The sequence below is a fragment of the Paramormyrops kingsleyae genome, chromosome 10, assembly GCF_048594095.1.
Source record: "Paramormyrops kingsleyae isolate MSU_618 chromosome 10, PKINGS_0.4, whole genome shotgun sequence".
NCBI lineage: Eukaryota > Metazoa > Chordata > Actinopteri > Osteoglossiformes > Mormyridae > Paramormyrops > Paramormyrops kingsleyae.
The window spans coordinates 29,552,035-29,566,712 of NC_132806.1; the positions used below are offsets into that span (position 1 = coordinate 29,552,035).

Consider the following 14,678-nt stretch of genomic DNA (forward strand, 5'->3'; position numbering starts at 1 on the left):
TTCCTATGGGCGACCTCGATGAAGTTCTCACTGCTATGAAAAAAGAGAAGATAAAAACATTTCAAATGGCTAAATTCACTATCAAAAAAATTAATATCATATAAAATATAACATATATTTCCACAAAATGGTTTGCGTAGGTGCAATGAAACGAAGTAGATTAAGAGGCCTTTTTGACATATAGAGATATCTGGGCTTATTTACTCAACAAATGGGAGAGAAATTAAAGATGTCTTATGAAAGCTATATTGTGCATCTGAAAGCACAAAACCTATTTCATCTTAATATATAGTAGCTGCAGTGTAATATAGGTTAATTGGGCCAATTCACATACACATAATTTGGTCAGACGTACAATATGAAGAACAAATCATTGGTCAATGGTTAATTCCAAGTGCAAAACACTATTCAATAACTCATATAAGGTATCATTTGATGCCATGTGATTGAATGCAGAAAGAAAAATATTAGTCATTCCAAAATATGAGAAGAATATAATTAAAAAATGAATTTAAAACTGATTTTTTTTTTCTACAAATGTAATCAATGAAGTCAAGCAATGACCTTATATCAGATGAATTCTGCAGCTTTTTAAAATGATTGTAAAGGTTAATTTACAGGGACATTCAATATATAAACCATGAATATAAATGGCCTAAACCTGACCTGAATCTGAATGATCGAACATAACATATTAAATGAATATCCATCCATCCATCCATCCATCTAGAACAGCATTAATGTAAGCATGGGGGCACTGATACCCTGGACAGGATGCCCGACATATCAGATACCTACAGCATCAAAACTGACTGCCAAAGCTAACATACATGGGATTGATTTAATCAGCACAAAATAACACTCTATTTAGCAAAAATATCACATATCTAGAAGCTGAACTTGGGCACTAATATTTCTCAGTTTAAAGAGAGGTGACAGATTCCTCAGCAATTACAGACTAAGGTAAAAAAATGTTCCAAGATTCCTATAATGGTAAATTAATAAACCATTTTTACTTGTGCATCTCAGACTTAAGGCTCCGTGCACAGCAGACAAACGTGTCAATGAAGAGTAAAGGTCTGGGCTTTTTATTGTAAAGGATGCTTAAAAAGAGATTACCTACAAAAGAAGTGATTCCTGTAACCCAGGTAAGTCCAATGAATTGGAGTAGGAAATCCTTTTGAGGTTAGAAAGGACAATGCAGAGTGTGGTATAGTCGGGGTATGGTGTGTGCTCAGACCCAGGTCCTCAGTGAGGTCTGGCAGAGTGCTCGAATATTTGCCCGACAGGATTAATTCACCAGCACACTGAAAAGATAATCCATGCAATGACTGAATAAGTAGCGAAGATCAATTCTCATAAACGCCGGCGCAAACAAGACAGTAAATATTTCAACTACATGCTCACACAATTGGAACATTTAAGTGTTGACCTTGCACTTTTCAAATGTTGTTAGTTTTTTTCCCTCGTTCAAACAGCTTTGGGATGCTGCTTGCTCTCTGCGGCATTACTGAAACTATGGCAACGCCAGCGGAGAAATCTTTGAATTTTGATGGTAAAAGCAAAGGAGAGAAGGAGAAAGAGAGAGAAATTCTGTCATTCTTTGTGGTCACCATGGTAACCAGATCATGTTAGGCTCCTATTCATTGAACACTCTTTCAAATCCTAATATGAACCAAATATACTCAGTAGTATTTTTTCACTGTCATTTTTAAATATTTTGTCCACAGTAATTTTAAATACAAATTATATTGGATTTTTAAAATAACGATGAAAAACACAGTCAGGGCATAGAGGTTAGGGGATCATATATATTATATATAAATTATATGTATTATTTTGCCATTGAACAGCCCCACAGTCACTGAGCTCTATCAAGGCTACTGCGCTGTCCTCTCCTCTGTGCCCCCTTTACAAGTTCTCCCCCCACACTTTCCTTTTTTCTATTGCTCCCCTGCTTTTGAATCCCCTTTCTCTCACATACTCTTACTTCACAAAGAGTTGCCATGGAAACTGGTTAAAATGTATATTTTTTTGCTAAAAGCAAAAAAAAACAAAAACAAAAGTCAGTCAGTCACAAACCTAATTGTTTTTTAACAATCAAAATGTGCAACCTCTCTCCTGGGTTACATAGATGCCTAAATGATACATATTAACTGCACACTTCACCTTGCCTGTTCACACTAGTTGCCATGGGATACTGCCATTGTATCCTCCAGAACTGTAAGAGAATTTGGAAATGCTGCAATAACTTTTGGGACAATGAATTTAGCTGAAAATGTGTGTATTGTGCAATATGCTGTGGTTGAATCGTTTTATAGTACATCAGGGCCATCAGGGGAAAAAAATATCTGTGTAGTTGGATATTTTGGAGATAATTTGCCAGTGAAATTGTTAATTTCATATGAGTCATAAAAGCACACTAAGAGGTTAAGAGCGAGTTTATCTATGTCAGGCATGTGTGTGTGTGTGTGTGTGTGTGTGCGTGTGTGTTTTGAATTGTGGATGAGAGCTTTTGTACCAGCCGGGAAGACACATAGTCATAGATGCATACACGCATTACGCAGGCAGTCAGACCGCCGCAGACAGCACTGATGCATGCATGCACGCAGACGCACACACACTGACAGGCCAGCCTGTGAGACAGCAGGAATGGGGGTGTCAAGAGACCCAAAGTGAGATGTATCCATCCTGTGCTGTTAAGACACTGTCCATGTCAGATCCTCATGCCCATAGATGATAAGGGGAAAATAAGGTGAAGTGAGGAGGTTAGGGGTTCACATGGGGGGGGGGGGACACTACTCATATATTTGTTAGATGGGGTGGGGGGGGTGCATGTATGTGTTGTATGGATTTCTTCCCTGAGTCCCGAGACATACAATCAAGCTAATTGTTTTTTTTCCATATTGCCGCAAATATATGTGTGGTCCCTGTGAAGGACTGGCGTTCTTTCCAGGGTGTGAATGCTCTCCGCTTCCCAGGATCGGCTCCAGGCTCCCCAGCAACCCTGTCCGAGATCAGCTCCTGGATGCTCGATAGATGATGAACATCTAAATATTGCAAAACAACACAGACAGCACATCGTCATCTACGGACATCAAGAGGTTCTCATCCACAGATTTTCTGAATTACCTTTCATACGCAGCAGAAAGAACGTACAGGAAAATAAATCAGGCTTCAGGTTCTGGATCAGGAATCAGTGCCTGGATGTATTCAGACCAGAAAAAAATAGAAGCCAATTTAATATCACCTGCAATAAGGCACAAAGAAGAGTCCTCACATGACATTACCCACACCCTAGGACATCCACACGACATCACCCGCGCCCTAGGACATCCACATGACATCACCCACGTCCTGGGACATCCACACGACATCACCCGCACCCTAGGACATCCACATGACATCACCCGCGCCCTGGGACATCCACATGACATCACCCGTGCCCTAGGACATCCACATGACATCACCCACGCCCTGGGACATCCACATGACATCACCCGCGCCCTAGGACATCCACATGACATCACCCGCGCCCTAGGACATCCACATGACATCACCCGCGCCCTGGGACATCGACATGACATCACCCGCGCCCTAGGACATCCACATGACATCACCCGCGCCCTGGCACACCCACACACCTCTCATGCATTTTTATTTGTGCAGCGCAGGACATTCTCTTTTGTTTTCTGCACACAGAATTCATGTAGGTGTTGTCCTGTTGCTAACTGGCTAGAAGCTTAGTAGCTTCTGATTTTTAACCACAGCTTGGTCACTTTACATAGCAGATGCCGTTTTAAATATAGTTACTGTGTCTAAGATGCACATTATACAATAGGTACCTATACCCATCCTGCCAATACATTTGTATATGTTTATGGTGCTGTTTCATCCCCTGTGATGGACTGACATGCAGTTCAGGGTGACTCTCCGACTTGTGCCCCCTCCAGCATCCCCCCCCCCCAAACAAATAAACCCTATGCTGGATAAGTAGCTGGAACACAGATAAGGCTGGTTTCTAACAAACGCCACTATGCTGCCCCAGAGTTAAGCATTTTCATTTTCATCAAAGGTACAGCACCAATAAAAAGTGTAGGCACACATACTGAAAATCATTTGTTTTTCAACAATACAGGAACAACATAACATAAGCTGACCTTGAGGTTACGTAAAGACTGTATCACATAACAAGCAAAGCGATGGAGTGCTGTGACAGGTGACCTGGCCCCCACAATCCTCCCCCCCACCCCCGAACCTAAACCCTATAGAGCTGGTTTGCATGGGATGAGTTGGACTGAAGAGTAAGAGCAAGGTAGCCAACTTGTGCCCAGAACTTGTGGAACCATCTTCAGGACTGTTGGAGAAGCATTCCAGGTGGCTACATCTGGAACCTGGCTGAAAGTATGCCAAGATCCTGCAGTGCTGTCATTGAAGCAAACGGGACCTATTTTTAAGAGTCTAAAATTTGAGAAAAGTTGGAGATGTTGAACGCGTCTCTTGGTCGTTGCAATATTTGATATGTATAACTTCATCGTCTCCAGGCTTTTCACTATAAGGTGACTGACACAGCTAAAATAGAGAGTTAGAAGCAGATGTGTCCTGACTTTTGACTGTCCCTGTACTGACTGAAGGTGACACAAAACACACTCCTTGCTAAAGTGTCCCTGCTATTGCAATCAGCTCCTCTCTATCATCCCCTTCTTGCTTTGAGAACCATGAGGAAATACGGGCGAAGGCACCGTAATCGGCTCCGTAACTCATTTACACTAAACGGCTGCTAATATTCCCACTCCCCATCCCATGGGCTACATGCACAGGTTTTTACCCCAATAATTCCGATCCTACAATATTGACATGGCCTATGAGTAATGAAAGTCATTTTAGGAATTGATATTTGGGTTCTGTAATAAACTGGACGTTGCATTTCGCTCCACCCACCGATGGGAAACGCTACAGTGTCAGACAGGATTCCGAAACATTAACCTGGGACCTTGGACCTGCAAAACTAATTAAGCTCATATATTTTAAAAGCCCCCATTAAAGGCCTGTAGTTTCCTCTTTAATTTCCCTAAAGGTGGTTCCTTCCCTGCTTCTGGCCGGTGACGCCACCTTCGCATGACCTTTAGAAGACTGAGACACTCCCCATAGACCCTGCTGTCATTTTTGTCCTAAATCCCATTACAACTATCGCTGCCTACACCCTTCTAATACCCTTGCAGCCTGACCAGTGACATTATTATCATAAAAAGCTGGTGTGCTAAATTAAAGCCATTTACTGACTGGTTCATCAACTGATTACATGACTGAGATGGAGACTCGTGCTTCGGCGATGGTGTGAAAGTTTACCGAACAAACAAAAATTCTAAAATTGGAAAAGCACTGCCAAGAAGCAGGAATATGTAGAGAAACAGGAGCGAGGGAACCAGTAGAATCTGAATCATTCATGAGGACTTTTGAGAAGTATGATAAATTTACTGGGCGCTATGGACGCAATCACCAGAAGAGAGGTGGAGGAGAAACTGAGCAGGAGAAGGTAAGATGCAAAATACGGTGTGATGGGCAAGGAAACAATGCCGCCTCACTCACAGCCAAAGGCGATCTGCATATATGCCATATGCACACTTTCGGTTATTTTTCAGCTGTGTTCCGCATGGAGCGAAAACACAGAAATACACAGCAACACAGCACGCCCTCGAAAAGAGCAGATCACAGTCAACAGGCACAGAGACACTTTTCGGCGAGATGGGGGGGGGGGGGGGGGGGCTGTATGTACAGGAGAATCTTTCCAGACACGGGGCCACGAAAAAGACTGCAAGACACTGAGTAATCGCTTTGCAAATAATTTCTCAGAATGAGTCACTGCTTCATTATTTCGGTCTACCTATATACCGCTGCCATCAGTCTTACATTATTACATAACCTCTTACATGTTATCTTTAATCTATATGGAGTAGCTGTCATATTTTATCCATAAAAAGCTTTTGAAGTTTGCTTAGAAGTAACAGTACAAGTGCTGACAAAGGAAATTGAATTTAGACAGACTGGATGTATTTTTATTTTGGGGGAAATACCTGACAGAAAGCAATAGACAGGATCTGACTCATAAAGTCTTGTTAAGGTACATGAAATAGCCAAAAAATGTGAACCCTGGAGTGAGAGATGGGGGGTTAAGAGGCAGAGAGGAGATGTGAGAAAGTAAAAAAGTAAAGGAAGCACAGGGGCATGCAGGGGAACAACAGGTGGCAGTGAACAGGCGAAACAAACGGCTGCAAAAGACACATTTCCAATGAAAATGCATCAATATGCTCAGTTGTAGTTTTATTTCATGAAAATAATAATACAATGAAATACACTTAGGAATTACATCTCTTGCTGCTTGTGGCAGTTTGAGGTTCTGACGTGTTAGACAGCAAGAACAAAATGACCAATCTTGAGGCAATATTATCCTAACTGGTGTCTAAGCATTCCTCATATGTCAGCCACAGGGAATCAAAATATCAGCCAAAATCCCATTGCCAGCTCTTAATTCATGTGACCTGTGTGATCTGTCTCGAGCACAGAAAGCTATCAGACCGGTGGACCACACACAGTGCCCTTGTGTCGTCAAGGCAGACCTGGAAGCGATATTCCGCAAAACTAAAGGTAACACACATACAACAGAAACACAAACTGGATCACAGTCTTCTAAAACCACGGGCAAGCAATTCCCCCAGGCGTAACACTTGTGGGGTACACAAAAATCGTCCAATACCACCATACACATACACATACACTGCTGTACACTTGCTTTCACAATGCTTTCAGGAAAGAGTTGTCATGGCAACAGGCATAAGTGTTACCGTAGCAATCAGACAGCACAAGAGAGAGAGCGAAAAGGAGACAGGGAGAGATGTTGGTATGACTAACATTGTCCTATTGGCTATCTAGAAAAGAGAGAAAAATACACTCTATTAGCCTTGGGTCACAATATTAGCATTACCATCTAATATCTTGCATCTTTTCGGATAAGACGGGCTGCTTCAGACTTCCAGAAAGTGGGGTTTGAATCCCTGCCCTGTAGTTTGCATGTTCTCCCCTTGATGTGTTGCCATTTTCACAAAATACAAAGACATTGGCTTAGACACACTGATGTCTCTAAAATGCCCATAGTACATGATTGCAGGTATGTGTGTAACCGGATCCCATCCAGGGTACAGGGTACACCCCAGCCTTGTGCCCCAATACTGCCTCGCACAGCCTCCATGTGTGCGGAATGTACAAGTTCTCCCCATGCTGTCGTGTAATTTCCTCTGGGTTCCCCGATTTCCTCCTACAGTCCAAAAAAAAAAAAAAACAAGAAGTTCAGGTCAATTGGAGGTGCCACATTGTCCGTAGGTGTGAATGTGTGCGTGTGAATGGTGTGTGAGTGTGTCCTGCAATGGGTTGGCACACCATCCCGGGTTTTTCTCTGCCTTGCGGCCATAGCTTCTGGCATAGTCTCCGGACAGACCCCCACATCCCCGTAAAGGACACGCGATATACAAGATGAATGAATGAATTACATTACTATTAACATTGATATAGGACTCCTCTCAGGTGTTACACGAGTCGTGTATATTCTACGAATCTCTCACCTTCAAACAATATATCGAGGTTGCGGTTTAATAATTGCTGGTTAGACAGAAGACATGATGAATAGTTGATGCTCACCATGTTCCCATGGTAGCTGAATGTTGTCATTAAAATGCCATGGCAGGTGGACTGCTGAGAAAAGGTCAGTACATTAATTGGTGACAAGAATGTAAAGAGGAAAAGGTGTAAATGAAAATAATAACAATGTTACCAAAATATCGTCTGCAGTTATAGGTCATTTAGTCTAGAAAATGTACAAGTATCTGTAGAAGGAGGATCAGGGGAGATTAGAAACAATGGGGTTCAAGTTTTTCTAAAATGTCATGAAGGAGAAGACATAAAAACAAGCATAAGGCCGTGCAGAAACTGCAATTTACAACGTTAATAATACACTCATTCGCTCATGTTCCACGAGGAATCGTACAATCACACTGTTTTTCGATGCGCGCACAGTTATGAAATGCTAAATATTCTTGTTTGCAGCTTTGGATCAGTCGTATCTGGTGTTTCTGCAGATCTGGGAACCGATTCAGAGGGAAAAAACGGTTAAAAATACATCTAAGCATCGCTGCGAACACTGTGTCAGTGTTCCGTCTCTTTATCACCTTGACACTGACGAATGCATCTCCACCATCAGCACTTATCTACACTTAGTACACCCACTCGCTCTGAGTCACCCGCCAAGAGACAGAAACTGTCCCATTGACTCTCACCCTCTCTCACTCCCGCACAAACACACCAATTCACGGCGGCACATACACTGCGCCGAAAGGTTTCTCATGCAAAATGTAACAAGTGCACACCTAGCGTAAACACACACCAGGGCCAGCGTTCATGACTGACGCATTCATTTACATATACAATTACATACAGAGTAATATATTCTATTTAAAACTTACGCGTCCATGGCTTACGCAATGTCATTACGGGCTCCAGGTTTTGGGGAACTGCATGGGTGACACCTACTGGACACTTTCAGTTACTACCATTCCACCTGTTCTCGAGGTATTTAACGAAACAGGTGTATGAATATGCTAACAAAAATCAACACACGTATGACTAACGGGCAGTTTTTTTTTTCTGCACTAAAATAAACTGAAAACAACGTGGGCATTATGTGAGCCTGAAAACAAAAAACGAAAAGTGACGAGCATGTACTTCAGGCGAAAATAAAAATGCAAAAAAAAAAAAAAAAAGTTTCTTCTTTATTGTTCTGTGATGAGATTTAAAAAACAGCAATCGACAACACCGCGGCTGATCTGTGAGTTTTGTTTACAGGGCATGGGGAGGGCCGGTTCTGAACAGTGTTCCATTACAGAATTACAACCAGGGCCACACAATGCTTAACATCAAGAATAATCCTTCATTTAAGAACTTGTGAAGTATATTACATACAGACACAGTTTATATATTAAAATAATAAAAAAACAGATATAATATATTCTTTTTTTTTTCTTCATCCAGACTCTCTTCGATGTCCATATCACTAGCACCCTCCCGGATGAGTATATTACTGGCAAACCTCCAGTATAGAGTCAGACCCAAGCTGGCTTCTTTGTCTCAAACTGGTCAAATGCTGCACCCTTGAACAGGAACATCTCCACACTGGGAAACCAACACATATCAAGAGCAGAAAAATGTGGAGTCTCTCAGACACGCATGAGACTCTCCTTATGGACAATGCACACTCAGCCCAAATGAGTCACTGTCAATATGATTTTTTAATAACTTTTCTCATGTCTAGGACAACTGCATGTGAGATAAGAGAATAGTATTACTATGAGTCAGTGCAAAAAATTCAAATGCAATCCAGTCATCCATCAGTTATCAGACTCACAAAGTTATCAGACCAGGGGCGTCGTTAAGCCTATTTTAGGGGAGCTTCAGCCCCCCCCCCGAATAAATATATATTTATTCAGACAGTGAACTGGGCCAGGACAGTGGAGCTCACTGTAACGGACTTCTGTAAGAAATTCCATCGGATACTGGAAACTCCAGGAAGTGAACATCACCTGCTAATGTGGAACTTCTTCTTTCATTTCTGCAAACACCTACTGTTGTAAAGAAACACATGCTACCATACCTACATACATTATATAATGTATTCAGGCAAAACACAATTTAAAAAAGCAATTTATTAAGTCACAATAATTCTTAATATTTAGCAGAACATTAAAAAAAAAAAATGCGATCACCGCACCCTTTGATCATTACTCCTTATCATGTATGACAAGATATGAAAAGTACCAGAAGAGCTGTTTTAGACAATGCTGTGCTCAAAGTCATTTTGAGGAACAATGTGAATTTAAGGAGATGCTGATTACTTCACCTACACTAGTGTTTAACTCTAGCACAAGGAAATATCTAAATGAATATGAATATATAGGCCCTACATGAAACTACTGCTTGCTGCATGACTGATCTGTAAGGAAGAGAACCAGTGTATTAATAAGCGCCATTTATTGTTGTTCCACTCTCTGTTTTTAGTCATCCAAATTCCTTCAGTTCACTGGTTGGTGTTCTGGTGTTGTCGTCTCCCAGGGTTCCTCTTTAACCTCACTTTTTGGCAACAACTAGGACAGCAGACGGCACCAGACCTGGGGGAGAGACAAGACACCAGTGAGAAATGACATTTTATTAAGGCTTATTTTACCTAGACCTACTGACATCAGCTGAACAACTGAATGCAAGACGGTGGAAAAATAGCACTTAATTAAAATGATTTATTACACATCTGTGTCTATTTGATGTGTTTGCACTTGAAATTCCATTTCAAAAATATGTTTATGTTTTTAAAATAGCTGCTGTCCCAAGGCACTTCATATTGGATGCAGTACAGTTACTGAGACCCCAGGCTACGCCATCATTCCACGAGGCTCCATCCTCACACCCTGTCCCAAGCTCAACCCCAAAGCCCCCAAGCCCCACAGGCTCCGCCCCCGCAAGCCCCACAGGCTCCGCCTCCCAAGCTCCACCCCCAAGCCCCGCCTACCAAGCTTCACCCCCAAGCCCCACAGGCTCCGCCTCCCAAGCCCCACAGGCTCCGCCCTCAAGCCCCACAGGCCCCGCCCTCAAGCCCCACAGGCTCCGCCCTCAAGCCCCACAGGCTCCGCCCTCATGTCCCAGGTACTCACCAAGCTCCCGCAGGGGCTTCTCCATGTCCATGTCAGTGTAGACGCGCCGGGGGTAGGGGGACAGCAGGGTGAAGTCCTGGCCTTCCACCCCATTCATCTGCACATAGACTCTCACCGCAGCCAATGGCTCCTGTGCCTTGAAGACAGCAGTCAGGGTGGAGCCATCCAACAGACGCACCTGGGAGGGGGCAAGGGAACAGTGAAATAAGGAATCAGTGCCGTCACAATGCGCCCCCCCCCCACCTCACACACGCACACACACAACCCATACCTGTATCCGAGACTCGTCGTAGTCCTTCTTGGCTGGCGGAGGCCCTTGGCTACCCGAAGAAGCAGAGGGGGCGGCCTCAGAGGGGGGAGATGTAGGAGAGACCACTGAAGAGCCCCCCCCAAACTGGGAAGACGGACAGTGCATGTTGGAGTACGGCCAACTGAACAGTGACTGTGAGCCATATCTGCCTTTCATTCTGAATTAAACAGGACCAGCAGAAGTACCACGATCATACATCTAATCATTTTAAGTCATACACAGCAAAGTAGTGACGACCGATATTATTCAAAGGAAGGAATTTGTATTTACGTTGTCTGTCACCTAGGTGGGTGGTTCATAAAAAGATCTAATACACTTTATGACTATTAGATACAGAAAGTTCTATCACACAGTTCTGTTACATTAATGAAGGCAACAGAGATGTTCCAGTCTAGTCAGTATCTCCAGCCTGCAGTCATTCTCTCCTAACAGGCATAACAGACTCTAAGAATCTCAAACAGCAAGACAGAAGGCTGATGGATTCTGTACCTTCTGCGCTCTCTCTTCCCTGTCCCGGGCAATCTTCTCCCGAACTCGCTGCCTGGACCACAGAATAAGAAAGAAATAAACAAGGTCAGTGTGAAGAGGTTACAGTACTAAGGCTGTGAAGGCCAGATGACTGGCAGGCTACTAGACCTGTGTCCCGACAATGACTTAAAACAACCCACATGGGATTCTCAATGGTGAAATGGCAACGTATTGTAACATAAAAGACAGAACTAATGTCCATACGGTGATGACAGTGTATTTGCTGACATCATCGCCACCATTGCGTGTTTGTTTGTCAATGAGATGTTACTACAATCTGTAGTACGATGATGACGTTCCTTGCTTGTTGAACTGCTGTTGTCTCCATCCATCCAAGAACAGAAGACCTGCACTTAACGTCAGCACATTCGGAAGTCAACCCAGACGCACTTGGCCATCCTGTCCTCCATCTTCTCCCTCCGCCGCTGCTCGGTCAGCTTCTTCATCTCCTCCTCCTGGAGCTTCTGCTTGACCTGCAGCAGCTCCTGGCCCTGCTTCCGTCTCTGCTTCTCCCTCTCCACCTCCTCCCGTCTCTCCCGCTCTCTCCGCTCCTCCTGCTTCACTTTCATCAGCTCCTCCAACCTGGGAGTAATACTCGCATAAGTATCGTTTACCTTTTGTTTGGCGTAATGAGTGTACACAAATAATTAGTTATGTCTGCTACATTACATAGCAGCAGTTAAATGACATACAGCAGTTAACTGGTAATAAGATATACTACCATTTCAGTTATATATTTTACATTACAATTAAGTAACAAAAGCAATTGGCAGATACTGGGTGCAAAGCAATGAAAGTCTTTGAATGCTCATTTGTATGTTCTATGGAACTCCTACAGAAACACAACCTTTATAGTTACAACTTTAAGAAAAAAAAGAACATTTAAAATACCATTTAAAAATGAACAATCCCTCTTTCCCAAACTGCGACCTGCCAGTATTAAATTCACCCATCCTCACACTTACTGTTCTCATGCGCTCTCACACACACCAACCGTTTGATTTGCTCCCGTTTCTCCTCTTCTGTCATTGGTTTCTTAAGTCCTTCCTCTTCTGACAACTCTGCCCCCTCCTCTGCTGCTACAGTGTGCATACAAGAACAGCTGGTTGGATGTCAGGACGGCAGCGTGCACGAGCGCAGCGGCCCGGAGCTCTCCGCGTAGAAGTCGATCTTTCGTAAATTTCCTTACACACCCAGAATACGCACTTTAAATGTTCGGACTCCTAGCCATCATAGAATCACCCATGTTGACTATACAACAATGCTGCTGTCACATTCATCTGAGCACCACAATTGCCCTCTATGTAATTCATTATATCGTACAATACTGTTGATCATGATCATTACCCTGCAGTAATGCTAAAACCCACAACCGCTGCCTTTCTCAAGTGCAATAATATTTCATGCAGCAATATTTCTCTTATACTTTTATACTGTGTATTTTTCTTTACACTGCTATATACTGTCTATTTTTTTCCTTACATTTTCCTTTGAGCTTGTATAGTTTTTTATTGAGGCCCTGTACAGGATGATCCAAACATCATCTCATTGTAGAGTAACAATAAAGATATCTTGGGTCTTGTATAAGATTAAAACAGTACAAACTGTTTTATGAAACAAAGACAGGCCCATAGTCCAATGGTTTCCTGGGATTCTGACACGTCAGAATCAGACAGTAAGCAGCTACAGGGCTGTGTGGATGACCATCCTGTGCATTACCTGGTGTAGGCTCTGTTGGTGTCTCTTGGCTGTCACTAGACTCCAGGACATTCCCTGCCGGCGGGACATAAGGCTCATCGATGTCTGGGTCATTCTCATGTTCCATCAACCTGTTGAATGATTTTTATAGAGACAAATTTATAAACAGGGCATCATGAATCCCTGCATTACTGGTACTTCCTGGCTTGGCAAACTCACCAGTCCATAGCTCTCTCTATGCCCTGATTGCCAGTATGTGCAACAGCCTTCTCCCTGAGAACACAACAGCCATCAGGACAGTAACCAACACATAAAAAGCTAATTAACATAAAGCAGATGCACAGAGTACAAAAAAAAACTATGACTTACGCTCTGTTCCTGTCAAAGCCCATTTCCAACAGGCTGTCTAACGTCGTGCATTCCGCCATCTTACTAAAAGGAAAACGGGATTACTTAAATAAATAGTACAAAAGGATGTTCTTCTTACACGAATGTATAACGTTAAATTTGGAGTATCGATGGTATCTTTATAAATGCATGCAGCCAAATGAGTTGCTGGGTAATATTGTTACCTAAGGTAAAGTAACTTGAAAAGACAGTATTTGGGCATGCGGTGGTTAAAAACTAGGATGATGTAGTCTATATGTAGCTAACGTGCTGTCTGTTTCTATCCTAGCATAGGTAACTGCAATGGTAGTATGTTATCTGGGTTCGTAAAGACGTTTCAATACCTGTTGTGGTTTTATTGTGGTTATGCTACGGCTCACCTAACAAAACTTTATTATACATTAACACTCCGCTGTATTCTATTTTGCGATCAGCAATATTGTCTTCTGCTAGCAAAATACCATCTGCTTACTCACAACCACACTCGCGAGCTTCCAGTCCGCATGTATCTCTACGGATGCCCGAGGAGAACAAAACGGACGACTACCCGGAACGCGTTACACTCCAACCGGGAAGCATTTGCGAACCTTGGGCACGTATACATTATTTATACTTAACTACGGTTTAATTTTTATTTTTCATTAGCGAAGGAGTGCGCTTGGATCACAGCGCGAACGGGCAAAGGGATTCTATGCCATAATCAGTTTTCGATATTTATTTAAGTTTTGGGTATTTATTTATTATTCATAATATTTTTGCGCAACTCAATGACTATTCTCACATTCCCGCAATGCTTACTTCTACATCGTGTGGGTTTATTTATTTATTTGCAATTGTCTTGTCTATCTGTTGACTTTACGCATATATGTGGCACCGCATCGCGGGGAATATTTTTCAATGACCCCATATCCATGAATATGCTGAGATGGGTTGGTGCCCCATTCTGGGTAGTTCCCTGCCCGTAGCCTCCGGAATACGCTCCGGACCCCCCATGACTATGAATAGGA

At 42.8% G+C, this 14,678-nt stretch overlaps 1 protein-coding gene and 1 long non-coding RNA gene across 6 annotated transcripts; both read right to left on the bottom strand.

Moving 5' to 3' along the window:
- Positions 1–6,344: 6,344 nt before the first annotated feature.
- LOC111853020 (uncharacterized) lies at positions 6,345–8,588 on the bottom strand. The gene is made up of 3 exons (XR_002840362.2): positions 8,514–8,588; positions 7,693–7,746; positions 6,345–7,312 (listed from the first exon to the last, which is right to left on the bottom strand). It is a non-coding gene; the product is annotated as an uncharacterized lncRNA (long non-coding RNA).
- A 1,146-nt stretch (positions 8,589–9,734) lies between these two features.
- On the bottom strand, positions 9,735–14,226 carry ubxn1 (UBX domain protein 1). Of its 5 annotated transcripts, none has more exons than XM_023829438.2 (10): positions 14,148–14,226; positions 13,654–13,716; positions 13,504–13,557; positions 13,306–13,415; positions 12,581–12,665; positions 11,977–12,168; positions 11,548–11,599; positions 11,020–11,142; positions 10,749–10,926; positions 9,735–10,211 (listed from the first exon to the last, which is right to left on the bottom strand). In XM_023829438.2, the coding sequence occupies exons 1-10, from the start codon at positions 14,174–14,176 to the stop codon at positions 10,171–10,173; spliced, it is 927 nt and encodes a 308-aa protein (XP_023685206.1). In that variant the 5' UTR covers positions 14,177–14,226; the 3' UTR covers positions 9,735–10,170. The 5 variants fall into 5 exon arrangements, with proteins under 5 accessions (XP_023685206.1, XP_023685208.1, XP_023685207.1 ...); XM_023829440.2 differs by having other exon boundaries at positions 13,654–13,712; positions 14,016–14,200; XM_023829439.2 differs by having other exon boundaries at positions 14,016–14,199.
- Between the last annotated feature and the right edge of the window lie 452 nt (positions 14,227–14,678).